This window comes from Puma concolor, chromosome C1 (assembly GCF_028749965.1).
Source record: "Puma concolor isolate L17-30 chromosome C1, mPumCon1.1.hap2, whole genome shotgun sequence".
In the NCBI taxonomy this organism is placed as follows: Eukaryota; Metazoa; Chordata; class Mammalia; order Carnivora; family Felidae; genus Puma; species Puma concolor.
The window spans coordinates 209,740,321-209,754,196 of NC_141674.1; the positions used below are offsets into that span (position 1 = coordinate 209,740,321).

Sequence of the window (13,876 nt, forward strand, 5' to 3'; positions counted from 1 at the left end):
AACCGACTGCGCCACCCAGGCGCCCCAAGTGTGTATTTATTTTTGAGAGAGAGAGACAGAAGGTATGAGCGAGCAGGGCAAAGGCAGAGAGAGAGAGCAGAATCTGGACACAGAATCCAAAGCAGGCTCCAAGCTCTGAGTTGTCAAGCACAGAGCCTGATGAGGGGCTTGAACCCAAAGACCGCGAGATCGTGACCTGAGCTGAAGGCAGACACCTCCCCGACTGAGCCACCCAGGTTCCCCCCCCCAGCATTGCCTTTTAAACACCTAATATCAGTTTGTGGAAGAAGTTGGCATAGAATGGTATAGCTCAGTACTCTGTCCCTCAGAGTCGCAGGCCAAACCAAATGACTTTCATCTTAAAACTTTTAGTGTAACAGGTAGTTTTCATTCATTATTTACCACATCCTTGAAATCTGAACGTTAAAATCTAAGAGGAAAAAAGTCGATTGTGCTGAAGGTACGCAATGCCTCCCCAATTTTTGAAACTTTAGCACGCCTACCACCATCCTAACGTGGGATTTCAGTGACTAAGCAGATCTCTCACTGCACCTCAAGTAAGGAAAGATGCCACCCTCCACTTTATTCTTCCTGACAAAACAGGTGTACAAACAAGGGAGTAACACTGTCTACTGTAACTAAAGCACAGACAGACGTGTGCCAGAAACAGCTTTTCAATGAAAATGCCATGCATCCTACCAAATCCTCAGAAACTTCACTCTGAGTTTGCACCTAAGTTAGGCATTTTCTAAAGTCCTTTGTGTTGCAGAGTCAGAAATAAAAAGTCTAAATACCTCCAAGGCAGACATCTAACCCCCCAACAGCTACACAACCTGATTGGTGGCATGCGATCTGAAACTGCGTTTGGGGCTCTTCTTTCAAACTAGAGTTGCAAAATCAAATCCACCGAATTAAACTAGACTCCGCAAGTTTTCTCGTTCTCTCTGCACAAAAGTGAGTAACAGCATACACAATGTGAGGCAGGGGAGCATGTCTAATAGACCGATAAACTGCGCATTTCGGGGCAGATCTAGGAGAAAGAAAGCCAGCTCTGAATGATAGAAATCCTTTGAAAGATTTTCCCCCACATGGCAAAGCACAGGAGTAAACCCTAGGTCGCACACTCCTTTATCTAAAGCCGAACAGCCCAAACCCTAAATTGCAACCTCAGTTCTGTAATAACAGTTCAATCAACTCCGGCTCCTTTGCCACAAGTACCATACCATGATAATGAGGGTTCTGGGTCTACTCATCTCGTCCTCGCTCTCCAGAGGCACAATCTCGTGGGATGGTTCCTCTTGGCGTCGTCTACAAATGTGTGGACAGCTCCTCTGGACCACAGAACGGAAAGCCTGAAGCAGAACAATGCTGGCCGTGCAGCCCATAGCTGCATCGTGGAGCCTACAAAATAACTTCTATGTTGATGCTATGTTGGAAAAACAGTGGCTCCTTGTCCCTGAAAACAGCCTACATTGCAGCTGCAGCCAGCTGACTCTCCAATCGCTTTCTTGAGCTCTGATCATCTGATCACCGCCAAATAGCTTGGATGCAGAGATGGGAAAGATTTGATCCACTGAAACTGAATGCACTCAGGAATATTAGAGCGTTTCGCCCGGAGAGTTATTTCTCAATTCATCTCGAGAACGTGCTTCCTGCTCGTTGCAACGATTCTCTCCGATTCTAGTTTCAGAGGTCTGAATAAATACATCACTTCCACCCAGACACTCGAATAAATAACTCTCTTTCAACCAAACAACTGGAAATCTAACTCCACACTGACATTTTCCCAAGGCAAATGAGTGTCATATAAAGAGTGAAAATGATTGCTTTCTTTTTCAGCGTAAACACTTCGGGAAGGATATCTTGCTAGACACCTCACTAAGTGATTGGGGTGTTACTTTTTATAGCCCTTAAGTTCCAGACATGAAATGGGCTCATCCGAAACGTGGAGCCGCTGAATCAAAACGATTTATCAAAAGCACGCGCTCCTTAACCAAACCCACATGAGTGACACCAGTGTTCCCCCTGCGATTTCCTTTCAATGGTAGGGTTGTTCTGTTCCCACACATGCAGTTCTGCAGCCTAATACATTTTTATATTTACATAGGCGGCTCGTGGGGCTGAAAATATCTCTATTACTGAGGTCACTCGGCGAGCTCTGCCAAGTGACCTCTTAGAAAAAGCAGCTGTAAAGCATTTTCACATCCTATCAATAAGCGTTCAAGGCTTCAGGAAGGACGTTGAGGTCTTCGGTAGTTAAGAGTCTAGTATTCCCTGGCTCCTACGAGACTAGTCACTTAGGAGGGGACCGAAGAGATGCTTAGAAATCACGTGACCTGCTTGGAATGGCTTCAAGATCTAATGGTATACTGTAAGAGAATAGCACAACAAGGGATGCTTGCACTAAAAATATCTCACAGCAAATGGATTTTGCTTACAAACGAGGAAAGTATGAAATCCCCAGTAGGATTTGCAATGTCGGGATCTTTTCTGTCAAGCTAATCCTTCCAGTGTAACTCTCAGGGATTCAAAGGAAAAATGTTTTCTTTGGTTTCTGGGCTCCTGAGCGCACAGGGTGCTGCAGAAAGTGTGAAGGCAGGTTGGTTTTGCTCCGAGGTGTGGCCACTCCAGCTCCGGGGAAGTTGCTCTCCCAGAAGCGTCTAGCACGCGGCTCAATTAGGCATTAATTGCTCAGTAATCTGTCACAACACAGCATTATTTAATTGGTACGTTTGCCAGAGAAGTAAAACATTTTTTTTTTTCTTCTAAGAGGTACGGGCTGCCAGTAGTTTTTCATCTCCCTCTGTTTTGAGCAAACATATTTTAGTGCTGCTGGAAAAAGAAGAAAAAAATGCTAATGGTGCTGGCAAGTCCCCTAACCCCTCCAGACCTTTGTCAGAGTGCCCGGGTGCTAATCTAAACCATTTTTACTGCAAACAACTGGGGCATTTACTGAAGACAGGCTGCAGTTTAACCTATATGGCTTGTATGTATTGAAAAAAACTGACATCGGGGCCCCTGAGTGGCTCAGTCGGTTGAGCGTCCGGCTTCGGCTCAGGTCATGATCTCGCGGTCCGTGAGTTCAAGCCCCACGTCGGGCTCCGTGCTGACAGCTCAGAGCCTGGAGCCTGCTTCGGATTCTGTATCTCCCTCTCTCCCTGCCCCTCCCCTGCTCACTCGCTCTCTCTCAAAAATAAACAAACATTAAAAAATTAAAAAAAAAAAGAAAAAGAAAAAAATGTATATGTAAATGGTGTCCACGGGAGGCAAAGCATGGCTCGGGCTTCCATGATTGTGCAGGTGTCATTTCGAGTATGATTGCTCCTCCAGGCTCTTTGGGGACCCCACCTACCCACTCCCATGCATGACAAGGCGCTCTCCAGCTGTTCCCTTAGGTTCTGGTCATCTGCTCATGAATGAACAGCAAGGCGCTCGCTGGAGGCACTTAATCACGACACCAGCTCTGGCTGGCAATGGGAGTGGGACCCCTTGCCATACCCCATGGGCTTGGCAGGGAAGAGGACGTCGCCATCCCAGACTCCCATCTAGGCACCTCTCTCTCAATCCGGCTCACCTCTGGGGTGGCTTTTGGAGTCAGATGTTTTGGCAGATGTCAAAGTCTTTGGGGAAACAAATGAGATGCTTTCTAGCTATTAGAGTCCTGTCTTCATTGATCCCCTTTGTTGCCTCTGAGGGACTCACCCCTATTATTGATGGGCTGCTGTGGAGCTGTCAATCTTCCCTCTCTTGCTTTCTCTTTCAACTTCCATCATCAAGGAAAGACAATCTGCGAAAATTAGTTTCTTGGGAATTCAATATATACTATAGTTACCCAGTGGACACGAGACCATGAGGACAACAACCAAGGATCACGGTTAGACATCTAGCCCAGCGTTTTCTTCTGAAAAGGTGTCAAATGTGTAGCAAAGTTGCCAGAAAGGAGTTGGATTCTGAGGCCCAAGTTTTACATAGTAAGTTAAGTTAGGGGTGGGGAGGAGATAAAAATCAACCTGAAGAGACTGGACACTTTCCCTCCTCGTAGTTCGCATACATGTTATGTGACGCAGAGGAAAGGAAATATTTAAAAACGAGGTAAAAGCCCTTCCCAGGTATCTGCTATTTTCATTTGAAGTATTAATAAGACAAATTATTAATTCGGCTTTCAAGCATCAAATGTGCGTGGCCTCACTACTCAATGACATTTGGAGACTCTCTCTGGTCTCGTCTGCCTCTTCTCCTAGCTAGGTTTTACTTTACGATTCACTAAGATGTTTACTAAATGTAAAATGATAAAAGTAAGGTTTTTCACCTATTGTCATAGATGAGGAAATAATGTCACTAACGTTTGTAAGACTAAATTTTCCAAAGAAGTGTTGGAAACTAGGTTTCATTCTGAGTTATTATTTTAATAAATAGTTTTAATGTTTATTTTTGTGAGAGAGAGAGAGAGACACACACACATAGTGCAATCAGGAAAGGGGCAGAGAGAGAGACATACACACACAGAATTTGAAGCAGGCTCCAGGCTCTGAGCTGCCAGCACAGAGCCTGATGCAGGGCTCGAACTCACAAACCGCGGGATCATGACCTGAGCTGAAGTCAGACACTTAGCCAACTGAGCCACCCAGGTGCCCCTATAATGTTATTTTATGTATGTATTCATTCACTTGGCACTTACGAAATCTTAAATGCAGGTATAGTAAAAAGCCTTCTTGCTTCAAAGCAGGGATGGCCGTGTTGTGTAGATAAGAAGTAGCTTTAGTGTAGACAGGAAGTGGAAAGAAGAGGAAAGGCGCAATCATGGAGAAGGTGAGGGATACCTGACAGAAAGTCAAATATAGGAAGAAAACGTAAAGAGTTTTGGAGAATGAACAGTGTGTGTGTGTGTGTGTGTGTGTGTGTGTGTGTGTGTGTGTGTGTAGAGAGAGAGACAGAAACAAAATGAAGAAAAAACAAAGGCGCAGAAGTAAAAACATCTCCAAAACATCCCTGAACACTAGGTTCGCATCTCTTTAAAAAGTCCGGACAAATGAATTTCATTTTTAGTGTTGTTTTCTAAAATGTTTTCGACTAAGAATCATTTGACTCTAGGTGTGGATGTTTCTGCCATTGGAATAAAACATCCAAAGATCTTTTTACCACGGGAAAGGAAAATCCATATTTAACTTAACTAAATGATGCTTATTGAAAGTGCTGGACTTTCCCAGCTTGGTTAAATTACGCAAGAGGGGGCGCCTGGGTGGCTCAGTCGGTTGAGTGTCCGACTTCGGCTCAGGCCATGATCTCACCGTCTGTGAGTTCGAGCCCCATGTCAGACTCCGTGCTGACGGCTCAGAGCCTGGAGCCTGCTATGGATTCTGGGTCTCCCTCTCTCTCTCTCTGCACCTCCCCTCCTCATGCTCTCTCTCTCAAAAATAAAATAAAAACATTTAAAAAAAAATTACGCAAGAGTTGGATGTCTAAACGTATCTTGAGATGCAGACCAGGTTGAACTGGACTGTGCTTTGGCACTATGGAGGTGAAGTGCATGTTCTTTTCCACCCATAAGACCTGTACATGTGCCCCCAGGCCTCTGAGTCTCCTCATGCTCAGTGATAAATCTACTTGGAACGAGTGAGGTTTTCTGCCACCTTCCTGTGTCAAGTTCACTGAAAGCTCTTGCTGATCATGACATGTTATCTCATAAAAGCCAACATAAGCTCAGATGAAAATGCTTTAATTGAGAAACAAAGAACATCCTTACGTGCTTCTTGGATGCCCCCGACACTACCTCACCTTCTGTTTAACCTGCTGCGACTTGCTGGGCACTATTTCAAGAGGCGAACAGGGCCATGACTAGAACTCACTTATGAAAAGAAATGTATGGTTGAGATTTTGACAGAAGGTCTTGCCTGGAACGACCATATTCCACCAATGAATCATCATCTCCCCAGAGAAAGATTCTCAACTCCTCGCCCGAGGAGTTATATTAACTCCACCTTTATGCCTGCATCCAGACACAAAGGTTCAGAAGCCACTTGGGAACCTGCTTCTCACTGGACTTGCCTGGCCCAGGCCAGCAGAACATGGTTTCCACCATATTTCGAGTCCGGATGGCCTGACTTCAAATTCAAGATGGTGGATGAAGTATGTTTGTGTCCTTCCCTTCTTCCCCAAATCCAAGTGAAATGTCAACAAAGCAGTATGAGAGGGAGGATATTGATTACAAGAGTGAGAAAAAGGCAGGGGACAGGGGGACACTTTCAGTAGAGGAGAGTTTTCTGGAAGTATTTCTGAAAGATTCAAAATGAATGGGATCATATTGATCAATAATCAAAGATGAAGGGCTAGCAACAACTCACACAGCAGAAGGATGCCACGGGAAGAGAGGCTAATGTTCTCGGCAAAACCCAAGAGGGGCTCTGAGCTGGAGGAAGTAAGCACTGGATGTGAGTGAGGAGTAGTGAATCCCTGTCCCGCCCATGCCCAGCCCAGACAAAACACTGGAGCACCGGACCGCAGCCCTCTGAAGAAGGCACATGTTCCCAGAACACCCAGCATAGGCGTCAGCACTTCTGAGAAACGCCCTCATTACATTGGCCTTGGCAGGTGGAGGCGGGCTTGCCTTCAGCCTGCCTGCCTGGTCCACACACCCTGAAATAAAGAATGCAAATGAAATCCACGTTACCTAAAAGCTCATCCATCAGTGGTCTGTCTGATGGAGTGAAGCAGGGGACCTTAAATGATCTTCCTCCCCTGACCCCCAGAGCCAGAAGGTAGGGCACTGTGGCCACCCAAACGAAGCAGATCCCCCCCCCTTTTCAAAAAATATGTATTAATTTTTGAGAGAGGGAGGGAGAGAGTGAGCGCGCATGTCGGGGAGATGGGGGCAGAGAGAGAGGACGACAGAGGATCCGAAGCAGGCTCTGCACTGACAGCAGGGAGCCCGACGTGGGGCTCAGACTCACCAACCATGAGATCGTGACCTGAGATGAACCGACTGAGCCCCCAGGCGCCCTGAAGTCGATCTCTTTTCATATCTGGGTTAATTGTTCATATTTGGGTTAACAGCGTTCATAGTGAGCGACATGCTTCCAGTCTAACCGTCATCCTGGAGGCAGCTCGGTGGGAGAGGCAGCCAACAGAGTGCCGCGGAAAGGCCCGCGATGAGCTTCGGAGTCAGGCTTCTGCTGCCATCCAGCCTCTGCCCTGTATAAGCTGTGTGCTTTTGAGCAAGCTGCTTAACCTCTCTGGGCCTCCATAGGTATCCACTGTGAAATGAAGATAATCCTTTACACTTCCACTTACTGGAGCAATACAGAGCCTGACCCATAGGCTTGGTCTTCTCCCTCTCGGCCTCCGGGCTCAGCTTAAACGTGCCACTGCCTTGGGAGAAGCCTCCCCGGGCCGGCCTCGCCTCACAGCCCTGAACCTCACCCCTTACCACTGCACCCCGGGGGAGGCTTTCCTAACACACAAGCTGAGCTTACATTCTGACGGATTTAATTTTTATGTGACATCTTCCCCTGTCCGTAAGAACCGGGACTGTGCGGGGCGCGTGGGTGGCTCAGTCGGTTAAGCGTCCGACTTCAGCCAGGTCACGATCTCGCGGTCCGGGAGTTCGAGCCCCGCGTCGGGCTCTGGGCTGATGGCTCAGAGCCTGGAGCCTGTTTCCGATTCTGTGTCTCCCTCTCTCTCTGCCCCTTCCCCGTTCATGCTCTGTCTCTCTCTGTCCCAAAAATAAATAAACGTTGAAAAAAAAAATTAAAAAAAAAAAAAAAAAAAAAGAACCGGGACTGTGCTTACGTGGTTCACTCTATGCCCAGTGCCTACTATGAAGTGAGTAATAATTACGACGCTAATGATACTAATCATAAAGCAAGCCCTTCCATAGCATTTATTATGGGCCAGGCAGGGTTCTAAATACTATTTAGGTGTATTGTTTTATTTACCCCTCACTCTACAAGGCAGGGCTCTCATCATCCCCATGTTACGGCTGAGGAAACTGGGGCACAGAGAAGTCAAGTGACTTGCTCATCGACTCACAGCTAGTGAGGGGCAGAACTAGAACTTGAAGGTAGCCAGTCTGGCTCCAGAGCCTGAACTTTTAACCAATCCAAATGTCACATCTGCCCCCAGTAACACTTGTGTCTTCCAAAGGTGGACAAAAACAGAAAAATCTTTAGCACACAGCAGGGTATAGTGAGGCAACCCTGGAAAATCCGCTTCAAGAACTGTTACGCTTTCACAGGAAAATGTGTGATGCTTCTTTGGATGACACTTTTAGAAAGTAGCTAGCAGTTTTAAAAGATTGTTTTGGGGTGATACTTTGCATTGCATTTTGATGGGAATTTAAAACTTTTTTTTTTTTTTTTTTTTTTTTGAGAAAGAGGAGAGAGAGAGAGCTGAACAGGGGAGAGGGACAGAGGAAGAGAGACAGAATCCCAAGCAGGCTCCATGTTCAATGCAGAGCCCAATGCGGGGCTTGATCCCACAATCTTGGGATCATGACCTGAGCCCAAATCAAGAGTGGGATGCTTAACTTACTGAGCCACACGGACGCCCCTCCCTTTTTTTTTTACAGAGACAGAGAAAGAGAGGGAGGGGGAGAAACATTTTATATGTAATGGATTTGATAAAAATTTTAAAATGTATTTACTGTGTATAGTGTTCATTGGCAGAAATGACTCATCTATCCAAATTGGCCGTAGGAGCCTATAGCTGGGATACAGAAAAATGACTGGGTCCCTCTGTAATGTCTTGGTACAACATCTGCCCTTACGTGACAGAGGTACTGGTTAGCATCGCGATGTCCCCCCAGAAAATGCTACTTTAGGTCCAACAAGAGTGAAGCCATCACCCCAGCATATCCTTTGTGCCAGAACATGTCAAAGAGGAAGGCGGTTGCTGCTCATTCTCAAGTCCGTTGGAGGCCGACCACGTGGAGGCGTCGCTGTGGTGGCACCAAGAAGCCGGTGTTCTGGGCTAGTGGTGAGAATTGGGGGTGACTGACAAGCTGGTGGAAGTACGCCTGCTTCACATCTCTGCTGCACCTTCCCCACCACCAGGGGTAATCTGTGCGAGTCGTGGAAAGAGCCCAGAGGCCAAGGCAGGGGACAGAAAGCCCCATGTGCTACGTAGGCTGTAGCACACCCTTTACATGGGAACTCGGGGACTCGTGGAAGGAGTGAATCAATCAACAGGTGATAAAAATCGACTCCCCCCACTTCCCCCTCCTCCTCCTCCTCCTCGTCATCATCATCATCATCATCATCATCATCAAGGTCCGAGTCCTGTTGGGCTTCTCTGTAAATTTTCCAGAGGCTCACCAATTGTTCCCAAGTGAAAATGACCCCAAAGGAGGAGACGTCCCCACGCCCGCCAGACTAAAGTACAGATGCACCCCCACCCAGACTGAGGAAAACCAGGTCACGGATTTGACCATTTTCCAGGGCAGGGGTCAGTGAGACTCTCTTAACTTCTGTCATCTCCAGATGGGTAAGTCCCATTAAATATAGGAACTCAAATGGCCAGTAGGGAGTTAATCGGTGCCTTCTTAGCTGAAAAGTGGAAAACACAAGCCAAGGATGTGATTCTCCCTGAGCCCGGCTGCCCTTTATCCGCTTGTACCTCTGCTCTCCTGGTGCTCCTTCTACTCAAGGGCTTGGGGCCCAAGTCTATTTCAGTGGTAACTCATGACCTGTTTTTCCCACATCCGTGACTTGCAGGGTTCTCTTCTTTCAGCGTCTGTCTCTTCATTTCCACTTAGTTATACTGGCCTCCTCTTTATAGGCATCCTTCCCACCTGCTGACATTTATTGAATTGTACAATTAATCACTTTGGAAACAAGTGCACGGCTCTTCCACTTTAAAAACCCAAGTGCTGTTGCCAAGCCCTTCTTCACCCTCACTTTCCTAACTTTGGCACAGGTGCTGCTCAAAGCAGATTGCTCTGTTGTGGGTACATTTGGATGCGTCGGAAAATTATCCTTCAGTGCTAAGGTAGCTTCCCCATCAGCAGCTTTCTGCAGACTGCGTGCATAATTTCAATGTCCCATTAATATCATACCTGACATTTTGCGGGCTTCTATGTTTGACTGAACTCTTCTTGGGTCAGAATAAACTGTTCTAATCTTCAAGAGAAGGCCGTAATAGTGCAGCAGTTAGGCAGAGGCTCAGGGAGCAGCCTGCCAAGTTCAGATCCCCGTTGCAACACTTACTACCTTTGTGACTTCAGGCAAAATGATAAGCCTCGGTTTTCTCATCTGTTGAATGGATGAGTGCTCATGAGGATCTAATGTTCATGTCAGTGCTTGCACAGTAAGAGACACACGGTGAGTATTTGGTACACGTCAGTTATCAGTAGAAAATAAAAGGTTTACAGACGTTGCTTGTTTTTTCCCCCCCTTTCTACAAATCATATTTAAAAAAAAAATCTCTTGATGCTTTCTTGCTCAGGGACACACAATGTTCTCTGGGTGATGGAGGAACGGGGGTGTTGTGTATGCCTCCTCTGTGCTTTGAAGTTAGCTCCCATGGTAACTTGAGACAATTTCCATAACCCTTTCTGTGTCCTCTCCCATGAGTAAACAGCTTTGAAATAATAGAATAATACCTCACTTACTCAGAGGCCATTCATTTTACAACCTTAACTTTTCTCATGACAGCCAATTCTGGAGAAGCAACAACAAAAGACTCGCAGAGCCAGAAAGAGATGCACCCAATTCATTAATCCACGATGCTTATGGGAGCAGCTTGGCGAAGGGCTCTTCATACATTCACCACGTACAACCACGTTACGCAGGATTCGAGAGAGATTGCTGAACAAAACTTGCGGTGGCCTTTGACCAGAAGCAATATAATTCGGACCTGCCCTGGCCCAGTGGGAATAGGGAGTAGCCACTTAGAGCTGGAAGGATGCCCCTGCTGAAGTCAGGAGTACACATAGCTGTCTGACTTCTCCAAAGGACTGTGATAGACTGAGCCTTTAAATCGGCCCACCAAGTGTCAGTCACCAGATGGGGTGGGGGGCTTGTATCCGGGACAGGAATGAGGGCACGTTATTCTAGTCTGGCTTCTAGAAAGTGATTCAGAGCAAAGAACATGAGCTCTGGAGCTACGAGGACGGAGTCTGAATTGTCTGAGCCTTTGTCTTCTCAACTGTACAATGGAAGTAAGATGACCTCTTCTGCAAAGTTATTATCACAAAAGACACTATGTATAAAATACCGGCATAAATGGCATTTCATCATTCTTTTGCCACTATTACTGATACAACTATTATGTTCATTGTCATTGTTATTCTAAGAAAGTGCCAAAGAGGGTAAGTAACAGTCCCACAAATCAAGGCTTAAGGTTAACACAGTCACATGTAAACAAAGTAACTGAAACAGAGAAGAGAGCCTTGGTGCTAGAATGAAATGGCAAGGTCAAGAGAGAGGTGAGACAGGAAGTATCATTGGCTCTTCTTTTTATTTTTTAATTTTTTTTAATGTTTATTTATTTTTGAGAGACAGAGAGAGACAGAGCATGAGTAGGGGAGGGGCAGAGAGAGAGGGAGACAGAGAATCTGAAACGGGCTCCAGGCTCTGAGCTGTCAGCACAGAGCCCGACACGGGACTCGAACCCACGAACCGTGAGATCGTGACCTGAGCCGAAGTCGGACGCTTAACTGACTGAGCCACCCAGGCGCCCCTTATTGGCTCTTTTTTATCAGCCAAGGAGTCTTGGGTTGATGGTTGGGCCAGATTAACTTGAAGGTATGAGCCCCCACAAAAGGAAGGGAGGGACTCATGAAAGACAGTCTGACAAAACGAAAGAGAAGAAACCAATGTCCACAATATCTGGGGCAAACCATGTTGGCGGCCATAATACCATAAAGGATGTAAGTTGCACGGTGTTCACACTCAGACAATAATGAGTGATCACAGGCATGGTGCTGGTGCCTCAAGGAAACATCAAATTATGTCCAGTGGCCACCGTTTCAGACAGAAGAGGAACCTGTGAAATATTTCAGGGACGCTTCTACTGACCACTTTCCATTTTTACAAGTTTCTGATTAAACGGGGTAAACTAAGTTCCCTTCAAAAGTTAACTGTATGAAAAATAGTCTCAGCTGAGGCTGAATAAATGAGCCATTAACTGTACATTCAGTACTTGTCCTCTTTTATTTTCTATGCTCATTTTTTCCCCTTTGAATTGTGGCAGGAATTAGCCACCCACACCCTAAGCATTCCAAGTTAAATCTAGTTTACAATAATCACGAAGTGCTCTCCAAACATGAAAATGGCAGCGTTTTAAGTCATTTGCAAACGTGCCTCCCAAGTCAGTTGGAAGGATGAAAAGGGCTCTGTCAACCTGAGCGAATCTCAATTCTACAATCTTTGCCAGGACCCCGGGGAATGGCCCAACATATCATTTTAGGGTCGCTACAAAGCACCCAGCTCAGAGTTTTGAAAGAAAGGAGGACAAAGCAAGGTTTAAACCCAGCAGGACTAGGAGGAGCAGGGCTATAGTCAAAGGATTAACTTGATAAGATAATGTTCAGCTTTTATTTAAACCCTAAACTGCAGGATGTGGATTCTTCAAGTCTGCATTCCCCTTATCTCCCGTCTCTGCTCCCGACAGATGAACAAGGCACTGTGGTTCAGCAAGAGTATAATCCACAATCCAGCCCCATTTGGGGGGAGAGGGGGAAGCAGTGGCTGGAGTCGGTGCTCTGATGCTAATTGTGACTCCAGGCAAATCTGATCACCTCTCTCACTGTGGATCTGAGTGTACCTGTCCATAAAATTAGAGAGTTAGAATGGACAATCCCAGTCTCCTTCTAGGTCTAGGGTCCAACAGCTTTATCTACCCACAAGATTCAGAGAGAAGAATAACTGATGTCCGGACTTCGGAATGGAGGGGGAGACAGGAAGACTTGTTGCTGATATATACCACATTCCCCCTGACCAGTGTTTTTTAAAGGCTATACTGGACATCCTAAGCAGTGCTGAAAAAGAGGTAGGAGTGCTCTGAAGAGCTAGAAGGACAAAGAAAATATTAGAAATGAGGCAGTAGAAGGAAGTTCAGCCAAATGCATTTCCTTTCCCTGGAGATCAAGCCATTGCCAAAGAAGCCAGGAGGACTTTAACCTGTAGGCTCCCTGCCCTGATCCAGCCGATTGACAGAATCGTCACCCCAGTGAGCTCTACTGGGTACAAAGCAAGGCTTTCTGGAGCAGGAGCAGATTGATGGGAAGGTAACAACAGGGTCCTTTGGTATTTCTTCGCAGGTATGATCATTCTGCTGTGCCACAGACCCGAATTTGCCATTACCTGGATTTGTGACCTAGAGCAAATGAGCTTTTTTTTAAAAAATTTTTTTCTAATGTTTATTTACTTTTGAGAGAGAGAGAGAGACAGAGTGCGAGTAGGAGAGGGGCAGAGAGAGAAGGAGACGCGCAATCGGAAGCAGGCTCCAGGCTCTGAGCTGTCAGCACAGAGCCCGACGCGGGGCTTGAACTCACAGACCACGAGATCATGACCTGAGCCAAAGTCAGAGCCACTCAGGCACCCCAGCAAATGACCTTTTGGGCTTTGTTTCCATTTCAGTGAAAGCAGATGATAGGAATTTATTCCTACCTTATACAATGGTGGGATAAATGAAATAATATGAACAAAACACTGAACACTCTTCCTGGGACATAGGAAGGCCCCAATAAATAGAAAAGCCCTATTGTTGATAAGCTCAATGCAGGGACTTCCATAGTTGACGGTTATATACCAAGAGAGCCAAATGTCCCTTTCACTGCTGGGTGGCATTAGCAGTCATGGAAAGACAGAAAACCTCCTTTAGAAAAAGAAATCTCTGAGCTCCCAGCATTTTAGAACAGAAGAATGTGAGACAGAATACA

General features: G+C 46.2%; 1 protein-coding gene across 6 annotated transcripts in view; it reads right to left on the minus strand.

Moving 5' to 3' along the window:
• DOCK10 (dedicator of cytokinesis 10) overlaps positions 1-13,876 on the minus strand; it is a 271,165-nt gene that overhangs the window by 208,950 nt on the left and 48,339 nt on the right. Inside the window, exon 1 of one of the 6 annotated variants that reach the window (XM_086719767.1) lies at positions 1,224-1,848. The exons of 3 other annotated variants lie outside the window; for them this stretch is intronic. In XM_086719767.1, coding sequence (XP_086575893.1) covers positions 1,224-1,385 — 162 coding nt within the window. In that variant the 5' untranslated portion in view covers positions 1,386-1,848. Of the gene's footprint in view, positions 1-1,223; positions 1,849-13,876 lie in introns of those variants that run through there. 2 more of the 6 variants (XM_086719766.1, XM_086719768.1) reach the window with 2 other exon arrangements.